This window comes from Balaenoptera acutorostrata, chromosome 2, assembly GCF_949987535.1.
Source record: "Balaenoptera acutorostrata chromosome 2, mBalAcu1.1, whole genome shotgun sequence".
Lineage (NCBI taxonomy): Eukaryota > Metazoa > Chordata > Mammalia > Artiodactyla > Balaenopteridae > Balaenoptera > Balaenoptera acutorostrata.
The window spans coordinates 79,668,022-79,690,535 of NC_080065.1; the positions used below are offsets into that span (position 1 = coordinate 79,668,022).

Here is a 22,514-nt window from a genome sequence, read left to right on the forward strand (position 1 = left end):
AGAGCCACATTATTTAGGATCTCCATGGAGAAAAATGAAAGAAAGGCTAGTTTCCTCAATTGACTTTAGCAGGTTCAGCTGGAATATTTTACTGTTGAAAGTTTCCTTACAGTTAGTGAAAAAAAATCATCTTTAAAGATGAAAATAAAAGGGAAAAGTTTTATTTTAAAAATCCTAAAGAAGATCCATGAATACAAACAGATAAGATACATTCAAAGGAATCTTGTGAAATTCTTGACAAGTATAAACATCTAGGTAGGAAGAAACCATTTAAGAAGAAAGGACTTGATTAATAAAATAAATGAATAATACAGGTAACTGATAATCTTTAAATACACTTGATAGATGCATTGCCCTGAAGAGGAACAATGCACTGAATCCAGAACCCTAGATATTGGCGGAAAAATACCCTGTCAGAAAAATATGTGCAGCTACTAAATGGGGTGCTATTTTTGACCTAAAAGCTACATATGTAGGTGTATTAACAAGAGGAAAGAAAGTAATAATTGGTAGTTGTAGAGGAAAAACTTCAAAAAAAGAATAATTAAACTGAATATCAGAGCAATCTTTCTGAGAGGATGAATTTTAGATTACTCAATAGATTTAAGGGAAATTAGTCAAACTCATGTGACTAATCTGTGAATACTAACATGAACACAAAATATCACAAAAAATTTTGAACTGGTAGTTAGTCCATGTCCATCAACAGGTGAATGGATAAAGAAGAAGTGGTCCATGTACACAATGGAATATTAGCCATGGAAAACAATGAAACACTGCTCTTTGAGGCACCGCAGATGAGCCTGGAGATAATCACAAAACATGAGGTAATTCGGAAAGCAAAAGACCTATATCCTATGATATCACTTATCAACCATTTGAGTCATTTTCATTTCTAGGTTTTTTTGTGGTTTTTTTGATCATATGGCTCACAGTAACAAAAATTAGGAATCCTAAATATACATGGTGGAAAGAAGACTAATATAATTTACAAATTTTATAATTTTTAAAATTTTACTTGTTCTCATAACCTAGAAAATGTACTTCTTCAGGGATGTTTTCTTAAAGAAAAACAAATATACCTTTGCTTGATTCTTTCCTTTTGGTTTCTTTTGGAATATAATTCCATTCTTTTGGAATGCTCTCACGCAGACTTTCAAGAACACTGTGCTTGTTTAGGTTTGTCTCACAGTTTCTCCAAGAGCTCAGCACAGATATTATCTGCTGCACAACGTCCTTGACGGCGTCAGTCAGTGCCAGTCTCAGGCATCGGATGACCTCTACCTCAGACTCCATGCACGTTGAGACTTTAAAATCAGACAGCATATTACAGTTAGCAGAATCTGGAAATATTCTGTGCCCTGTTCAGTTGGGAATTCAGCTTCTCAATAATCTAGTTTAAAGCTATAGGAGAAGAAAGCTGCTTTTAGCCTAGAAATCATGTAATTGATAAATGGTCCATAGACATTTGAAAAAAAAAAAGTTACTCCTTGGTAATAAAGGGAATGGTAGTTAAAATAACAGTGAATAACAGCATTTGCTGGTACTTTGGGGACTCTACTGGTGGATATATAAATTGTATGACCTTATTAGATGACAACTTGACAATAATAGTAAAAGCTTTAACACTTTGCTTACCTTTAAACACATTTATTCCTTCTCTGGAACTTTATCCTAAGAAATTAATTATGATTATATAAATAATATAAAGAAAAATTGGGAAATAATCCAAATGTCCAATAACTGGGGATTTGTTTAGTTAGCTTAGGTATATCCATCTTCACAGTAAAGCCATTTATTGATTAGTTAAAAAAAAAAAAGCAGGTTAACAATGAGATACCACCTCACACCAGTCAGAATGGCCATCATCAACAAATCTAGAAACAATAAATGCTGGCGAGGGTGTGGAGAAAAGGGACCCCTCCTGGACTGTTGGTGGGAATGTAAATTGATACAGCCACTATGGAGAACAGTATGGAGGTTCCTTAAAAAACTAAAAATAGAACTACCACACAACCCAGCAATCCTACCACTGGGCATATATTCTGAGAAAACCATGATTCAAAAATACACATATACCCCAATTTTCATTGCAGCACTACTTACAATAGCTAGGATATGGAAGCAACCTAAATGTCCATTGACAAATGCACGGATAAAGAAGACATGGCACATATATACAATGGAATATTACTCAGCCATAAAAAGGAACAAAATTGAGTTATTTGTAATGAGGTGGATAGACCTAGAGTCTGTCATACAGAGTGAACTAAGTCAGAAAGAGAAAATCAAATACCATATGCTAACACACATATATGGAATCTAAAAAAAAGGTACTGATGAACCTAGTGTCAGGGCAGGAATAAAGATGCACACGTAGAGAATAGACTTGAGGACACAAGAGGGGGAAGGGGAAGCTGGGACGAAGTAAGAGAGTAGCACTGACATATATACACTACCAAATGTAAAATGGATGGCTAGTGGGAAGCAGCCGCATAGCACAGGGAGATCAGCTCGGTGCTTTGTGTCCACCTAGAGGGGTGGGATAGGGAGGGTGGGAGGGCAGCTCAGGAGGGAGGGGATATGGCGATATATGTATATTTATAGCTGATTCACTTTGTTGTACAGCAGAAACTAACACAACATTGTAATGCAATTATACTCCAATAAAGATATTAAAAAAAAAAAAAGTGAGATGAGTCTAAAGTAAAAATATTAAAATAAAAAGCTTACCCTTAAAAAAAAAGAGCAGGTTAGAAAAGAGTATGAGATACTATTTTTATTTAAAAATACATATCTACATACATTTATAAAAGAATTAAAAGATGTACTCTAAAAGGTTAATGGTGATTATCAATGACTAATGAGATTTCAGGTGATTGTCTTCTTCCTTTCCTTCTTCTTCTTTTACTTTTTCTCCCTCCCTCCCTCCTTTCTTTCTCCCTTTCTTCCTTCCCTTCTTTCCAATAATAAGTATTACCTGCAATGATTATGTATTACTTGTGTGATAAATGCAATAAAAATTTTTGTTTGTTTTTTAAAATGACTGGGAAGTCCAGGGACCATCACTTGAATCAATAGAGAAGAGCAACTATATGATTTTTTTTGCCCTCAAATTTCAAGGTGATATTTCTTAAATGACAACCCATTGTTAAAACCACCATGGCGCTGAAACTAAGAGCTGGTTCTTTGAAAAGATAAACAAAATTGACAAACCTTTAGCCCGACTCATCAAGAAAAAAAGAGAGAGGGTCCAAATCAATAAAATCAGAAATGAAAAAGAAGTTATGTCTGACACCACAGAAATACAAAAGATCGTCAGAGACTACAACTCTACGCCAATAAAATGGGCAACCTAGAAGAAATGGACAAATTACTAGATATGTACAATATCCCAAGACTGAACCAGGAAGAAACAGAAAATATGAACAGACCAATTACCAGTAATGATATTGAATCAGTAATTTTAAAAAACTCCCAACAAACAAAAGTCCAGGAACAGACGGCTTCACAGGTGAATTCTACCAAACATCTATCCTTCTCAAACTATTCCAAAAAATTGTAGAGGAGGGAAAACTTCCAAACTCATTCTACAAGGCCTGCATCACCGTGATGCCAAAACTAGACAAAGATATCACAAAAAAAGAAAATTACAGGCCAATATCACCGATGGACATAGATGCAAAAACCCTGAACAAAATGTTAGCAACTGAATCCAACAATACATTAAAAGGATCATATACCATATCAAGTGGGATTTATCCCAGGGATGCAAGGATTTTTCAATATCTGCAAATCAATCAATGTGATATACCACATTAACAAATCAAAGAATAAAAACCATATGATCATCTTAAAAGATGCAGAAAAAGCTTTTGATAAAATTCAACATCCATTTATGATAAAAACTCTCCAGAAAGCAGGCATAGAGGGAACATACCTCAACATAATAAAAACCGTATATGACAAACCTACAGCTAACATCATACTCAACAATGAAAAGCTGAAAGCACTTTCTCTAAGATCAGGAACAAGACAAGGATGCCCAAAGAGGTACAAACTACTATGTATAAGATACATAAGGTACAAGGACATATTGTACAACACAGGGAATATAGCCAATATTTTATAATAACCATAAATGGAATATAACCTTTAAAAAGTGTGAATCACTATGTTGTACACCTGAACCTTGTATAATATTGTACATCAACTATACCTCAATTAAAAAAAAAAACAACACCATGGTGAAGAGGATCTTGGTGATATCAAATGTTGAGAGTTTTATTTTTTAGCATGACATAATCATCAGTTAGGTAAACTTGTTGCTCTTTATGTGAATGGTGGACGGTGTAGCTGTCTGTCTTTTTAATGATGTTTCAAGACTTTAATTCATTGAAGGACACAAAGAAGCCTTCTTCCTGTATCAGTAATTAACATTCATTTGGGTTGAACTCTTTGGAGTCATGGATTAAATGCATCTCAGATATCTAAAAATTCTAGAAAGCCAGGAATTCCTCTATTTCCTTTTGTTAAAAGGGTATGTTTATTCCTTTTAAAATAAAATCAAGGAATTGAAAATGATAAAATAATAGACTTATCTCAAAGAATTATTTTAAAATTACATGAATTAATTTGTGTAAGGTAACTACCATATAGTAGGCACTATGTAAGTATTTGCTATTATTATTATTACCTAAGATAAGAGTTTTCTGGAAAAATTACAATTGTACAGTGTTGCGGTGCCCAGTGTTCTCTTGATGCAGGATTCTGAAACATCTTGAGCACTAGATACTACTATAGGGAAGATTCATCAATATCCACAGATGCCGATGGTAGAGGTAAGAAAGAAGAAATGGAGAACAGAGAACAGAGAAAAGAAAGTGGCAGGGTATTCTGGTTTCTGGCTCTGCATACAATGAGCTTGGATGTTTCTACTTTATTCTAACAGCAAGTAAAAAACTGAACAGATAAAAAAAAATCAACAACTCTTCCTGGATCTGTAAAAGAGGTGAGGACACAAGGCAAACCACAGCCCCCCAGACTGGAGAGACAGACAGGCAAATACAGCAAGGCACAGCTTACTGGAGTAGAGACTCACACGCAGAAACTATCCTGGGAACCAGAACCAATGTAGGAAAATCTCAGCTGTAACTGATCAATTGCTGGAGGCTCTGTGTAGACAAGTCTGAGAGTTAAAACTCTAGGGAGACCCTCTCATGAGGGAGCTGTTACACTCTTGTGAGTTTTACCTCCAGGAACTTGACTAGGTTTCCACAGTAGATATCAGAGAAAAATCCTCTAGTGCTTCCAGCAAGAGGAGGGAAAAAGAAACATTTGTAAATATGCCAGCACACCCTGTTTTTCTTAAGGCCTGCCCTTAGGAGAAACTACTAAAACAGAGCCTAACCCACTAGGCATATTCTCAGAGCCTAACTGTCCTAGGACAGGAGAAATACTCAGCTCCAGCCCACTCTAACCATACTCTCAGACCTAAGGAAGGGGTAAGAAAAAAATTGAAATGCTTGTTAAGTACACCACAGAGGCATAGGCTCACTAAAAGACTGAGATCTAAACATAGAACTATAGAATGCTTCCCCTCCTTTACACCTCTCCACCACTTAATAAAGGCCTATTTACAGCAGTTCTTTTTACTCAGAACATCATGTCCAGCTTTCAAGAAAAAAATTACAAGACAAACTAAAAGTCAAAAAATACAATTTGAAAAGACAGAGCGAGCATCAGAAACAGACATGGCAAAGATATTAGAATTATCAGACTGGGAGTTTAAAACAGCTGTGATTAATATGTAAAGGGCTCTAATGAATAAAGTAGATAGCATACAAGAACAAATGGGCAATGTAAGTAGAGAGATGGATACTGAGAAAGAAACAGAAAGAAACACTAGCAATCAAAAACACTGTAACAAATGAAGAATGCCTTTTCTGGGCTTATTAGTAGAAGGGGCATGGCTGAGGAAAGAATCTCTGAGCTTGAGGATGTCTCAGTAGAAACTTTTAAAACTGAAAAGCAAAGAGAACAAAGACTGAAAAAAAAAACAAACCCCACAACCAGAAGAGAATATCCAAGGAGTATGGGAGAACTATAAAGGTGTAACATACTTGTAAAGGGAATACAAGGAGAAGACAGAAAGGAACAGAAGAAATACTGAAACAATAATAACTCAGCATTTTCCCTAAATTAATGTCAAACACCGAACTACAGATCCAGGAAGTTCAGAGAACACCAAGCAGAATAAATGCTAAAAAACAAACAAACAAACAAAAAATGAACAACAACAACCAAAAAAATCTATACCTAGGCATATTTTCAAATTACAGAAAATCAAAGATAAAGTCCTGAAAGAAGCCAGAACATAGAAACACCTTACCTATAGAGGAAGAAAGATAAGAATTACATTTAACTTCTTAGAAACCATACAAGCAAGAAGACAGTAGAGTGAAATATTTAAAGTGTTGAGAGAAAAAAAAAAATCAACCTAGCATTCTGCACCCTGCAAGACTATCCTTCAAAAGTGAAAGAGAAATAATGACTTACTCAAGACAAACAAAAACTGAAGAAATTTGTTGCTGGTCAATCTGACTTGTAAGAAATGTTAAAAGAAATTCTTTAGGTAGAAGGAAAACAATATAGGTCAGAAACTGCAATCTACATAAAGTAAGGAAGAACATTGAAGAGGAATAAGTGAAGGTAAAATAAAACCTTTTATTTTTCTTATTCATAACTAATCTAACAGAAAACAGTTTGTTCAAAATAATAATACCAGCAATGTGTTTAATTATGTGTGCTTATGTATATAGCATTCTTATATATGCTTATGTATAGTGAAATGAATGACAGAAATGATACATGGATGGGAGGGAGAAATTAGGATTATTTTGTTAGTGTAATGTACTCACACAATCCGTGAAATGGTATAGTGTTATTTGAAAGTGGACTTAGTTGCAAACTCTGTCTCTCTATATATACTGCAAACTCTAGGGCAACCATTAAAAAAGTTAAAAAAGAAGTATAACTGATATGCTAAAAAAAAGTGAGAAAATAGAATCATATAAAATGTTCAGTTAAAACCAACAAAGGCAGAACAAAATAGTGAAAGATAAAAACAAGAACAAAGAACAAGGGAAACAAATAGAAAACAGTAACAAATATGGTAGATATTAATCCAACTATATTAATAATCACTTTGAACAACAATGGTCTAAAAGCACCAATTAAAAGACAGAGATTGATCAGTGGGGACCAAAAACCAAGACCCAACTATATGTTGTCTATAAGAAGTCAACTTTAGATATGAAGACACATATAGATTAAAAGCAAATAGATGGAGAAAAATATACCATGCTAACACTAACCAAAAGAAAGCAAGAATAGTTACATTAATTTCAGGCAAAGCAGACTTCAAAATAAGGAAAGTTATTAGAGATAAGGGAGGGCATTACATAAAGATAAAGGTGTCAGTTCTCCAAGAAGTCATACCAATCCTTAATGTGTATGCACCTGACAACAGAGTGTCAAACTATGTGAGGCAAAAACTGATAGAATTGCAAGGAAAACTAGATGAATCTGCTATCATTGTTGGAGACTTTAGCACCCTCTATCAGAAATGGACAGATCCAGGAAGCAGAAAATCACTATGGACATAACTGAACTCAATACCACCATCAATCAGTTGGGTATAATTGACATCTATGGACTACATCCAACAACAGCAGAATACACAGTCTTCTCAAGCACGTATAGAACATTCACTAACAGACCACATTCTGGGCCATAAAACATACCTTAACAAATTTTTAAAAAATATAGAGCATACCATGTTTGCTCTCAGACCACAATGGAATTACACTAGAAATCAATAACAAAAAGGTAACTGGAAAATTCTGAAACAGGTGGATATTGAACAACATACTTTTAGATAATACATGGGTAAAAGTAGAAATCTCAAGAGAAACTGTAAAATACTTTGAACCAAATGAAGATAAAAACACAACTTAAAATTTGTCAGATGTAGCGAAAATGGTTAGAGGGAAATTTAGAGCACAGAGTGCATATACTAGAAAAGAAGAAAGATCTAAAATCAAAAGTCAAAGTTTTCACCTTAGGAAACTAGAAAAAGAAGAGCAAATTAAACCCAAGCTAAGCAGAAGAAAAGAAATAATAAGAATTAGAGCAGAAATCATGAACCTGAAAACAGGAAATCAACAGAGAAAATCAAAACTAAAAGCTGGTTCTTTGAAAAGATCAATACAATCAATAAGCCTCTAGTCAGGCTAACTAAGAAAAAAAGAGAGCACATGCAAACTATTAATATCAGAAATAAAAGAAGGAACATCACTACAGATCCCATGGACACTAAAAGGATAGTAAAGGAATACTATGAACTACTCTATGCTCCCAAAATTTGATAATCTAAATGAAATGAACCAATTCCCTGAAAGACACAATCTGCCAAAATTCACACAAAAAAAGAAATATACAATCTGAATAGGCCTATATCCATAAAAGAAATTCAATCAATAATTAATAATCTTCCAAAACAGAAAGCACCAGGCCCAGATGGGTTCACTGGTGAAATTCTACCAAACATTTAAAAAAAGAAATTATACCAATTCCTTTCAATCTCTGTCAGAACATAGAAACAGAGGGACTACTTCCTAACTCATTTTGAAGCCAGTATTACCTGAATACCAACGAGACAAAGACATTACCAAAAAAGAAAGCTACAGATCAATATATCTCATGAACATAGACACAAAAATCCTAAACAAAATATTAGCAAATTGAACTTAACGATGCATAAAAAGAATTATACACCATGACCAAAGGGGATTTATCCAAGATATGCAAGGCCATTTCAACATTAGAAAATCTGTAAGTACACAACTGTTAGTGAAAACAAAATCTGTAAAGGACAAAAACAAAATCTAGACACTTAACAATGTAACATTCATTAACATCTGGCATTTTTTCCATAACATAAAAAAACAAAAAGGAAAAGAAAAAAGCTGTGATCCATAATCAGGGGAAAAATCACCCAATAGAAATACACTCAAAAATGATAGAAATGATGGAATGAGCAAACAAAGGTTTAAATTAAAACAGACTTCATACATATGTGCAAGGATTTTAAAATGAGGAGAGATATACAAAATATAAAAAGGAACTAAATGGAATTGCTAGAAATTAAAAATATCTGGAATAAAAAAATTCACTGAATAGTCTTAATAGCAGTTATACACTGCAGAAGAAAAGATCCTTGAATTTGAAGGTACAATATAAAGTGTCCAAACCAAACCACAGAGAGAAAGAAGGCAAAAAAATAAAAACAAACAAGAACAATAACAAAATCAAAGAATACAGCTTCAGTGATATGTGGGATAATACCAAGAGGTCTAATAATAAGAATCCCAGAAAAAAGTGGTGGTAGGGGGAACAAAAGATAAAATATCCCAAGAGAGAATGGCTGAAAAATTTACAGATATGATAAAAACTAAACATCATCAGATATAAAAGCTCAACAAACCCCAAGCAGAATAAATACAAAGGAAACCAAAACAAAGCATATCATAATAAAATTGCTGCAAAGTAGTGACAAAGAGAAAAATCTTAAAATGAAAAACAAAAAGAAGACACATTATATAAAAGGAAACATACACTTTAAAACCTATACTGATTTATCATCAGAAACAACGCAAGCCACAATATAGAATAATGTCTTCAAAGTGCTGAGTGAAAAAGGAAAACGAAAGACAGCAAAAAACATCTCTGACCTCAAAAGTCTATGTCTGATGAAAAATATTTCAGATATGAAGACAAAGCCCTTTTTTCATGCAAATAAAATATATAAAATAAAATAAATTGATGGCAGAAAATTTGTAGTACATGAAATGTTAAAGGAAGTATTGATACTTCAGGTAGAAAGAAAATGATATCCATCAGAAACCTAGATCTATACAAGTAAAAGAAGAGTACCAGAAATGGTAGATAGATGGACAAATATGAAAGACTTTCTTCTCATTTTTAGCTTCTTTAAACTGTAACTGACTAAAACAAAAAAAACCCAATAGATTGTGGGGTTTATAACATTAGTAGAAATTACACGACAACACTAACATAAAGAACAGGAGAGAGTAAATAGAAATATACTGTGTAAGGTTCTTAGATTAGATGTAAAAGTGGTATAATAGTAAAAAGTAAACTGTGATGAGTTAAAGATACTCATCACAAGATGTAAACCTTGGAACACCTACTAAAATAAATAGAATTATATCTAATAAGCCATTAGCAAAGATAAAATGTAATATTGAAAAATACTCAGTTAATCCAAAGAAGACCAAAATAAAGGTGGGACAAGCAGAAAGCAAATAACAATATAGTCACTACAATATAGTAGTTCCAAGTGTTAGAAGAGAGGATCCACAATTAGATATGCATTTAATCAATTGTTCATTTGATTTCTGACAAAAACACTGAAGTAATTCAACTGGGAAAGAACAGTGATTTCTAAAAAGGATGCTGGGAAAAATTGCATGTTTGTATGAAAAAGTATGAATTTCAACACTTACACCACACAAAAAAGCAACAACTTGAAATTAATCATAGAATTAAATACTAAAAACTAGAACTATAAAATTCCGAGAAGAAAACATAGGCGAAATCTTGGCACTCTTTAGATAAGCAAATAGTTCTTAGGACACAAAAAAGCACTACTATAAAGAAAACTGATAAGTTGGACTCATCAAAATTGCAAGCTTCTCCCTATCAAAAGACCTTGTTAAGGGAATGAAAAAGTAAGCAACAGACTGGGGAGAAAAATTTTTTAATACATTATCTTGACAAATAACTTGTATCAAGAATATATAAAGGACTCTTTACAACTCAGTAATTCAAATAATCCAATTAATAAATGAAGAAAAGTTTTGAACAGATATTTTACAAAATAATTTTTTTCAAATGACTGTTAAGAACATGAAGAGGTGTTTGATGTCATTAATCACCAAGGAATTGTAAATTAAAGTCACAGTGAGATAATAGCACATACTCCTTAGAATGAATAAAAGCAAAAAGACAATTCCAAGTGTTGGTGAGGTATAGAGCAACCCAAACTCTCTTACATTACTGGTGGGAATGTAAAAAGACAGGATTACTTTGAAAAACAGTTTAGTAGTTTCTTATAAAGTTTAACTCACCATATGTGTCAAAGACATTTATTTCTTTTAAAAGAAAAAGGGAGTTAAGGAATAGTGTGACTGAAGTACAGTCAAAGTAACTTACGCTTTGATATTTTCATTTGCCCAACTAAAGATTGCTGACCTACTTTGAGAGTACAGGCCTGAAATGATTGCTACCAAATCTATTACTTATAGTGTATTGGCCTTTGAAATGCCCACATGAGGTCCCCAACTTAATTGTTTTCTGTATTTCTATCTTTTGTAATCTTTTTTTAAATGGATATTTCTACTCTTGTTTTCCCCCCTAGCTTATGTTCATTCTAAGGAGTTATGTGTTGGATTTCTAATTATTAAATCAAATTATGTGTTTCATTATGGAATTCAAATGTTCATAAAGCAAACGTTTCAAAAAGTTTAGTCTAATAGAAAAAAATAAAGAGAAATAACATGGCCTGTGATCAGAAATTCTGTTTTTTTTTGTTCTGAATCTGCAATTTAATCAGTGGATAATCTTAGGCAAGTCTCTTAACATCTCTGACCCTGGTTTACTTAGCAATAAGATGAGGATACTGCCTACTTCATCCTCACCTTTATACCCTAAAATCATAAGACTGTGATATATTATGGATAAACTATACAGAAACCATAGACAGTGTTTCAGGAGGAAGAAAATACACCAGTTTTTAAATAATGTACTCCAGTCGATCTGGGTAATTATATTTACTGACGCATAGATCCATTAGCGGTAAAATGCAAATATTGTGGGATTATGATGTGTCTCAGCTGTATTTCCTTTAAACCTGTCATATTTTCAAGTCAAACAGAAACCACCGTAAAGGGCTTAATTTTGTTATGAATTAGTATATTTTATTATCTTAATAGCATTTTTAAGATACCTGTGATTGGTAACAGAAGAAAAGGAAAACTTTTGCAAAGACTTAAATAGGAGAGAAAACACAAAGGCACTGTCCCTCACGACCACTGCAAGGTCTTAGGTTCCAGAGAATATTTAATGTTGATGGAGAAACAACTTGTAGAAAGGCCAGGGATGTTTCACCAGTTTGAAGTTCTGCCCCTTTGAGCCCCTCGACAAAATTCGGGCTCTATGAATATGTGTACTACTTGTTCCTGTTCCTGTTCAGACTTGTCTGACCATGGGGAGGCGGGTTTGCTCAATGTGTAGATGGGAGAGAAGACTAATTAGAAGCAAGTAGCAGTTTTGCTTTCTCAGGCCACCACCTGAAACCCATTGATCTCTTCTAAGTCATTTTCAGTACAGTTTTGTGCTGAGTGACAGATGGTTCAAGAACTTAAGAACTGAAAGATAAATCATGGTTGAAGCATGTGGTTCACCAATTCTTTATAATCTTGTGAGAGAATTCCTCTCTTACCCTGACCAGAAACAACTAAAACCAGCAGGGGGTGGAGGGGGCTTTCAAGGTTGTTTTTCTTTCAGTTCAATAAAGTCTACATCAGAAATAATGCAGTCTTTTAAACTTAGAAGACTGACCATTTTGGGGGTTAAAAGGAAACAGTGAGAGAATACATGAAAACTAGAAAATAAGACTTTAAAAGGAGATATTACAGAGTCTTTAAGTGACAGATTCAGGGTTTTGAAATCATTACATAAAGTTATCTATTGCTATTTTGCAGGGATAATGACCAAGAGAAGATGTAACATAATGACTTAAAAATAGTTTAAAAGGTATTCAAGTCATGTCTGGAGGATAGTTAAAAAGTACAGGAAGAAGGAAACCATGATATGAGCCAGTTAGACTTTTTATGTGGATTCTAGTAAATATTTTAAGGAAATGTCAGTCGGTTCCAAAACAGTGTATAAGAAAGCATATAGGTTGAAAGCCAAAGGTAAATGATTTAAATAGTTAATGGACTAACAGGATAACCACTAAGTCTTCATCCTTCATTTTCCCAAGACATTAAGTATAGAGATTTAAAGGCAGAATATTAAGGATAAAACAATGTGAGAATGTTTACACCTGGTCCTGAAGGTGGGGTAACCCATGAACACTTCCAATTCGGATATGCAACCCGTTCTGTCTTTAATATCCACTTCAGCTGCGGGCAAAAGAACAATACAGCTGGGGAAAACACATACTGTCCCCAGAACAATGATAGGACATAATTGCCTTGTAGAGAGAGATGCACTATAATCATAATAATAAATGCCTTTTACATTTGAAGAAAATTGGCCAGCAGTTTTGTCCATCAGTTTGTTTAATAAAAGCACCCAAGAATCACAAAGTATTTTTCACATCTTACTAATTTCTTATATGCTCAATAGAAAAACATAATCTGTGGTAAATATTAAATTTTTATGAGAGAACACTACCTAATAATAAAAAAAAATCTGCATTACATAATTTTCCCCCTCAACTTTCCCCTCACCCTTGTCCCAAGTATATTAAATTTTGACAGGAAGTAATGGTTAATGATTCCCAAAAGAAGACTTTATACTGAAAAAATGTAAGATAATCCTTTACAAATAACAGATTCAGCAAAACTGACATCAATAAAATCTTTAAAACATCTTTAAAGATATATTTAAGTATCTATAAAACACTACCTTTTCAAATAGAAAATTTCTCATACCTGGAATGTTATATAAAAAGTCCCATAAATGTTCTTCTTCCATGTAGCTCACAAAAACATTTCCAAATGTTTGTGGAGAAAAATTGCAGTGGTACAATACTTTAAAGATAGCTTCTATCAAGCTGGATCCTTGGTTCAGATTACTTTCTGTATCAGAACCTTGTTCTTGAAAGGTGCGCTCTTAAAAGGAATAAAAATGGTTTAGTAAGGTAGGTATCAATGAATATGATTACATTCTCATCACTTACTCTAGCATAATATTGTAAAAATGTATTTGATTAATATTTACATAATAAGAGAAACGCCACAGTCTTTCAGATCAATGGTCCATCAAACTCAATACAATTTCTGAGATAATCCTGGATATTTGTGGGGGAAAAAGTTGTGAGAAGGGGCTTCCCTGGTGGCGCAGTGGTTAGGAATCTGCCTGCCAATGCAGGGGACACGGGTTCGAGCCCTGGTCTGGGAAGATCCCACATGACGCGGAGTGACTAAGCCCGTGAACCACAACTACTGAGCTTGCGCGACTGGAGCCTGTGCTCCGCAACGAGAGGCCACGATAGTGAGAGGCCCACGCACCGCGATGAAGAGTGGCCCCCGCTTGCCACAACTAGAGAAAGCCCTCACACAGAAACGAAGACCCAACACAGCCAGAAATAAATATATAAATTTATATTAAAAAACAAACAAACAAAAAAAAACTGGACAGTCCTGGCTACTGTCATTTAAAAAAAAAAATAGTTGTGAGAAGGACCACATGACATCACTTCAAAGGGCAGTGCTAGTTTCCCTTTATGTCAGAATTCTTTTTCCTCTTAAAGAAACGTTTTTGATTTCTTTTCTCACTTAAAAGTAACACGCATTCATTCTAGAAACTGTAAAAAATTCAGACTAAGAAACTAAGAAAACTAAAATTGTACCAAATCCTACCAACCAGTGATAGCTACTATATTTGGTGCAGTATTTCATTCATATTATATGCAAATATACACAAATAAGTATATGTATGTATAACTTGAACACCAAACAGAATTATTCTATATGCGCTCTCTTGTTATTGAAAATCTACTTAAAACTAGATGAATCTTTGTCTCTCTCTTTGGGATTTGCGTTCTGAACATTATTATACCCTTTATTCAGAACATAAATTTCATAGGAAATTCACATTTATAGTGTTCTCAGTATTATGCTATCAATTCTACGAATAAATTTATGTGTTTCTCAAACCCATAGATCCTGCCATTTCAGAATGAAGAGGTTTATCAGCTGGTTTCTCAATAAAACTAAATAGGAATTCTCACAAAGATAGAGCCATTTTAATCGCTCTTTTCCGTCCTCCTCTGGCTCCATTATGACTTCTTCAAAGATCAGTTCCTATACTGTTGCATCTACAGGTAGGACTGAAAAGGTGAAATAATTTCTATTTTGTCTAGATAATTAGCATGATATGTCCAGTATCATAATATGTACAAATATTTATTGAATTAAAGATAATGACTCTCACAAAGTTTCTTATATTTTAAATATATTGAAAAAATATAACCTAGATCATTTTGGAATGAGTACATTTCCTTTTCTTGCTCATTTGGAAGCTCATCACTTCTATGGTTCTTCTTGATAATTTTATTTCTGTGATTTGATTTTCATGATCTAGAGAGCCTTCCTCAGGATTTTTGCTGGAACTATTGGTAAAGTGATGTTCTCTTTGTACTGGGGTTGCTAAGCTGGTAGAAAGTAGGCTGGAAGCTACTGATGTCCATTCTGGGGAGAACTCCATTGAGAAGGAAGTCGATAAAGTAAGTAGAACCAAGAGATGGAGAGAACAGTCCTGATGGGATGACACTGTGTGAGAACCAGTGGATCCATTACTGGATCCAGTAATGCCTGTATACTTATGTTAGCTGAGCTGATAAATTTCCCTTTTGGGTTAAACCAGGTTAATTTGGGTTTCTGTCACTTGCAATCTAAAGGGTCCTAAGTTTTCATCAAGCACAAAAGGTTAAATGACAAAGAGTCCTAGTCCAGGCATTCATAATTTCATCTTTGTTATCCAAACAGTCTCCTCCGTCCTCTCTGCATTTCCCTCCCTCTGATTCAGCTTACATTCAACTATCAGTTATCCTTCATGTCATCGCCCCATGTTTAAACCTTCCCCTGCTCCTACACTTTGTTAGAAATTCCTGAACCTGAAAATCAAGAGTTTCCACAATCTTTTCCCAAATTATGTTTCAATCCCCAGTCATCTGCTCCTCCCAAACCGGTGTACTTGCTTTCCTTGCACATGTTCCCTCCCATCGCCTTTTGTTTGTCTCAACCACTTCACTAGTCTAGAATATTCTGCTCCAATAAAATTCCCAAGATTTAATCAGTCAATTACTATGTCAGCAGCCATATTAGATGCTAAGGCCTACACCTTCAAGGGATTCACTGCCTGTGTGTGTGTGTGTGTGTGTGTGTGTGTGTGTGTGTGTTTGTGGGGGGGGGTGGGAAAGATAAACATGTAAACAATCATTACAGCAATGTAAAGATAAGTAGGGTTACAGTACAGCCTGGTTCGCCTCAGGCAGTCCTGGTTTATGTCTGTTATTCTGGTGTAATTAGTAGCAGCATCCTCTTTCACTCTTAAACTGTGTCCCAGCTTGAATGAATGATTATTCGATCACCTTAAGTCTAAGTGCCTTAAGTATAAGTTACTGTGAAAATATAGAGGAGGATGTTGTAAATTTTGGGAGAGGAACACAGAGAAGTCACAGAGAAGATCATGTCTCAGTGAAGTCTTAAAGGAGGAGTAGAAATTTACTGGCACGACAAGGTTGAGGTGGGAAAGGTGCTTTCCAGGAAGACAGAAGAGTTGGTACAATGGTGAGAAGACAGGTTGCTGCTGGTAGGGTGGCACGGCTGAAGTGTGAATGGTATGCGGGAGGGAGAGATACAGCTAGACAATCAACACAGCCTGAATAATCTAAGGCCCCATGAATCGTGCACTGACAATACAGATGGAGAAAGGGGGATGGATATGAGGAATACTATAATAAAAATAATGAGTTTTATTAGCATTAACATTGTTGTTATTACCATATAAATGTGTCAAAATACTTCAGTGTATATTTTTTATTTCTCTCTATTGTCCCTTGCCTCGAAAAAAGTAGTCTGTTTACTTGCCTCAGGGATTTTTGCTATTTGGAAAGCAACAAATAGACTGAAGTCAGTTGCCCGCCCAGACTTAAAAAAAAAAAAAAGCTAAATCCATTGAATAGTTATTAGTTTGAACTAAATGAAATAGCCATTTTTTAAGGCCAAAAAATATTGGTACTATATATTGGTACCAATATTGGTACTATGATACCAAAGTGGAATCATATGTGTCTGGCAGGTGGACGGGGGCAAGGGTCATGAGGGTTCAGAGAGAGGAGACCTCTGGGACTGGAGAGAGACATCTGTGGATTGCAAGGGCTTTGCTGGAAGGCAGAGCTCAGGGAGGCTTGTCTGGGTGAGGCACTGAGTGGATCCTTGACACAGGTTCTCAGTCTCAAAGGTTACAAGCCACGCCTGGCTGCTGTGCTTGGCAGGAGTCTTTGGACAGGGATAAAGGGTATTTCTACAGTAACTAGGGTGACCAGATAACTGATGATCAAAACAGTCTCACAGGGACTTCTGCACGACCCTGGGGTAAGGGTGGGAGCTCTAAGAATAGCTACAGTTAAATGTCCTACCAGCCAGGCAGGAGGCGCTCAGAATCCTCTTAAAATTGATTTGAAGACAGTAAGCGACTTAGATATTCCTTTTATATCTGAGTTTGTGAATTGAGATTTATACCAACTCCATAAAAACAAAGTTACTACCCACAAATTACAGTAGGCTTGCGGGCTTCCCTGGTGGCCCAGTGGTTGAGAATCCGCCTGCCAATGCAGGGGACACGGGTTCGAGCCCTGGTCCGGGAAGATCCCACATGCCGCGGAGCAACTGGGCCCGTGAGCCACGATTACTGAGCCTGCGCGTCTGGAGCCTGTGCTCCGCAACAAGAGAGGCCGCGACAGTGAGAGGCCGGCCCACCGCGATGAACAGTGGCCCCCGCTTGCCGCAACTAGAGAAAGCCCTCGCACAGAAACAAAGACCCAACACAGCCAAAAATAAATAAATAAATAATTTTTCAAAAAACAAAGTTTAGCTTGAGGGTAAAGTGTGAGTCAGATAATTCAGCAGGAAAATAAATAAATAGCCCACACACTCATTCACTCACTGGTATTTCCCAAATGTCCACCACATGCCAAAAAAAAAAAAAAAAATTACACTAGGCTGAACATCACATGAGCTGCATTAAGTGTAATTTCATCTTCCTAACACTCTACAGAATGGGTGCCGGTTATCCCAGTTTTACAGATGGATAAGTGAAATTGAGAAAAATTAAGTAACTTGCCCCAAGATCACAGAGGCACTAAGAATTTGCCTGTGCTGTTTGTATTAAACTATAATCTCAAATTTCTCAAAGGCTGCTATGACATTTTATTGTTGATAACCTCTGAATGCAAAGTACTCAGTCTAAACCAGGTATTTGGTATGTGGTAATTTATTGTCTTCATACAAAATACCTCAATTTCATGTAGCTTTCTACAATTTCACATATATGACCTCATTACCTCTCTAGTACTGTTTCCTTAGTGGACTTTCTATGGATGTGCATCTTGGTGTCTTTAGGTATCTTCCCACAGCATCTGGAACACTGCTACATGCTTAACTAATGTTTGAATACTAAAGAAAGAAGGAAGGGAGGAAGGGAGAAAGAAATAAATCTCTTGAGTAGTTTTGTTGGGTTTTGGTCCATCTAGTAATTGGTTTTTTTGGAATGACATTTACCTCCTAGTCATAATATTCAAATGTCATTTTCTCCCCGCAAGCCTCATCTTCCTCATATCCACTGCTTCCTTTCTTTTCACCAACTCCTTGAAAACTCTCGTCTCTCTTAACTTCCTTATGGCCATGCTTTCTTGGTTTCAGGGTGTCTTGTGGGCTGTCTTTTCTATAGCTCTCTCTCTTCTATCATCTAAAACTGGGGTTGGCAAATGAAGAAGCTAACTCTTAAAGAGGCTTACCCTTAATGAATAAAGGAGAAAAAAAGCATTTTATGAATAATCGAGAAAATAGCTACATTCAGTAAAGATTAATAACTGAGCAATTGATTCTAGTTCCTTGAAAACCGATCATCAGTACATGGCATACACAGGCAATTCTGTATGTTGAAAAATTATTTTGTGTTATTTACATATTAGTAAACGTAGATAGGCAAACCTCTTTGAAACAGTTCTGGCTGTATGGACCTGTGTCTACTAGGATTCTTCCTCATGCTTCTTAGAAAGCAAGATTTTCCAAAGTGTGTTTTGTGGGATGTTAATGGGTAGCACATATGTCCTGGAAGTGCTGGCTCCAACAATAGTAAACACTTTTGTTTTCTGCAGGATTTTTCACAGCCTTTAATTATTCATGAGCTCTGTGACTCTCTACGAAGGTATTTTAGTATACACATAGTGTTTCTAAGTATTTTTGACCATGAAACCCTTTTCTAGTATTGTGTCTAGCAAGATTACTATTCAATAAAACTGAATCTAGGAATCATGTTTGCAAAGAGTCTCTTACATTACCTTTAAGCCCTTTAGGTTTGCAAATCAACGTGAGCAGTTCAAATGGAAACGGAACAAGGTAGAAGCACAAAGGGCTATTCTGCATAAGAAGATTGTCAATTGGAAAAGAAATTACTAACCAGGTCACCAAAGTTGGATTTAATTTTAATTCAAAAGCATCATTTGTGGAGCAAGAGGAATTTTGCTTTAGCAGTAGGCACTGGCAAGACTAACAAAGCACAGCCAAAATAGGTCTTTAAAACTTTGACTCTTACCCCACAGATTTATATCAAGTTCTAACTGATTAAGAAACATAATGTGATTATATGGCTGGAAGGCACCTCACAGGGAGGTCAGTAAATATTTGGTCAATAAATGAATAAATCTTTGCTAAGTGAATAAATAAAACGTCTTCCAGCATCTGTGACAATGGTGACCTAGCTTGCTTTTGAATACTTTCAGGGGTGGGATATCCACTACCATTCAAGGCAGCCGTCCCTCTGCTGGACAGCTCAAGTTACCAAACTGTTTTGCATTTAAAAAATATAGCGAGAGCTCTTATCTGAAAGGACTACAGAAATCTGGGCAAGTGTCCTTAGTGAATAGAGAAAAGAAGAGCACTTCCTCAGTTATCATTAGGAATGACAATTCAGGGTTTTTGACTGACAGACTGACAGCCAAAATCCATTTCCTTTTAACTTATTCCCAAGCATGTCCACGTGTTGAATTGGACAGCCTATTATTTTTTTCTTTTTTACGTGAAGACTTAACATATTTGAAGATCGCTATCCTGCCTCCTCTAGTTCTTTTCTTCTCCAAGTTAGACATACCCAGTTTATTTAAGCAAGGCATGGCCTGGTTTTTACTTAACATCTTAGCACTTTTCACTCTTCAGTGGGCACTCTCCATTTAAGCAGCCTGTGCCAAAAAAAGACCACTAAGCATAAGTGCACTATTGGTCCAAATTCTGCAACTGGCAGCCCTAAGGAGTAAGGGGCAAGTTTTGAGCTCCACCTGTGCTCCTGAATAAGCACAAAGTCCACAGAATGTGAAACTGAGTTAAAGTTATTTCAAACAGAAATTCCTTCTGTAAGGCAGACACCAAGCCTATCTCTCCAGCAGGAATGGTCCCTCTAACTTCTTAAGTTAAAGAGAATGGGCTGTTTAACTTCTCTCCTATGGTCTCTGAAAAAAGCACCATGCTAGGTCTAGGTGCAGGTCCTCATGCCAAATGACCACCTTGCAGAGAAGTGATAAAGCCACTGTGGGCGCTTGGGTGCTGCACAATATTCTAGAACAAGGGTTGGCAACTATACCCCAGGAGACATGTCCAGCCTGATGCCTGTTTCAGTAAGGTCCACAGCTAAGGATGGTTTTTACATTTTCAAATCGCTGAAAAACATCAAAAGTAGAATGTGATTTGTGACACACAAAAATTATGTGAAATTCAAATTTCAGTGTCCATAAATAAAGTTCCATTGGAATACTGGTGATGGGGTTCAGGAATGCTACCCCAAAATATGGCACCTTGGCATATTTAATATTTTAAGCCGAAGGAGCTTGAGAAAAGAGCAGAAGCAGGAAGGTCGCTCTGACCTTCCCCCTGCCCTTCTCCCCTGAAACAGGTCATGAAACCCTCACATCAGAGGTGCCCGCCCTATACCAGGAGGAAAGGTGCATCCTTGTCTCTGAAGTTGAAACGATGCTGAGAAGAATCCTAGCAAATAAGCCTTGCTAAGTTTCCCCCAATTTGTTACACTTAACCTCATACTCCTTGACCTATCATATTTCTCCACCACTGTCCATTCTTCATTAAACCTAGCATAAAGATATTTTCTGTTTCTTTGGATCTTCATTTCCTTATGAAGTCTCTTGTGTCATGTAAAACTTATATTAAATAAATTTGTATGCTTTTATCCTGTTACTCTCTATCTTTGTCAGTTTAATTTTCAAACCCAGCCAGTGACCGTAAGAAAGCTAAGGAAAACTTTTTCCTCCCCTGCACAGCCATGTCATTTGCTTATGTATGGTGTGTACCTGCTATAATGGTAGAGGTCGGTAGTTGTGATGGAGACTGTGTGGCCTACAAAGCCCTCTATCTATAGTCCATCTGGCCCTCTATAGAAAAAGTTTGCTGACTCCTATTCCAGAATACTGGAAGAAAGCATACATACATTCCAAACATCTAATACTACATAAGGACATCTTCCGTCTATTCCCAAATAACTCACAAGCAAAAGTAGGTGTTAGCTCTTCAAGCAGCCTTTCCTTATCACCCAATCCATCAATCTCTTATCAGTCACTCTGTTTTAGAAAAGCACCTCATGGTACTTATTAGCAACTGAACTTATCTAATTTTTATATATATTTTTTACTTTATAAGGTCTGTCCTCCCCATGTTTCCCCAGCAATTAATCCCCCAGAATATGAAGGCAATATGGCGTCATGTTTACCACTGTATCTCCAGCTGAGAACAGTGTCTTGTACCTAGTTGATGCCCATTAAATATTAGTTGAATAGAGAATGTATTTATAAAATCGTGACCCAACATTTTTAGAAATTAATTCAGAAGGATATTATTTCTCATTTCCAGGAATAAATGTCTCCACAAAGTCTCATGTTTTCATTTTAGAATTTATTTAAAAACAATAGATATACTTTCATGAAATAATAGCTGTCCATTCTTCTAAGAAGGACCACTTAAACACCAAGTGCGCAATTTGCTCAATTTCTCTGTATCTAAGTTTCCTCATTCGCAAAAGTCCTAATGATCCAAGGGCCATAAATGAAATAATATGTTGAATCACTTTGAGTTGTTGGGGAAAAGATACTACATAAATTCATGATAATAGTATCACTCGTAATATAATGCCAAATCATTTACATGCTAACACTAGAAGCACATTAACTACTGAAGAAGAAACTGTTCCTATAGATATATTAGACATTTTCTAGGTGCCAGGAAGAGACAGAATATAAAAAATTTCAGCCACTGTCAAGCCAAATTAGATCTGATTCTGTGTAGATGAAGCATCATAGCAAAATTTATATTACCAATCTCCCAAGCTATATACAAAGATTCTCAAGAAGTGCT

The 22,514-nt window shown here is 35.6% G+C and overlaps 1 protein-coding gene across 6 annotated transcripts in view; it reads right to left on the reverse strand.

Moving 5' to 3' along the window:
* Window positions 1-22,514, reverse strand: part of KIAA0825 (KIAA0825 ortholog) — a 414,587-nt gene that overhangs the window by 224,559 nt on the left and 167,514 nt on the right. For 5 of the 6 annotated variants that reach the window (XM_007197441.2, XM_057539766.1, XM_057539767.1 and 2 more), the window contains 2 exons: window positions 13,806-13,985; window positions 1,083-1,307 (listed from right to left, as the gene is read on the reverse strand). In XM_007197441.2, the coding sequence (XP_007197503.1) occupies window positions 1,083-1,307; window positions 13,806-13,985 (405 nt within the window). The remainder of the gene's footprint in view (window positions 1-1,082; window positions 1,308-13,805; window positions 13,986-22,514) is intronic. The other variant, XM_057539769.1, reaches the window with a different exon arrangement.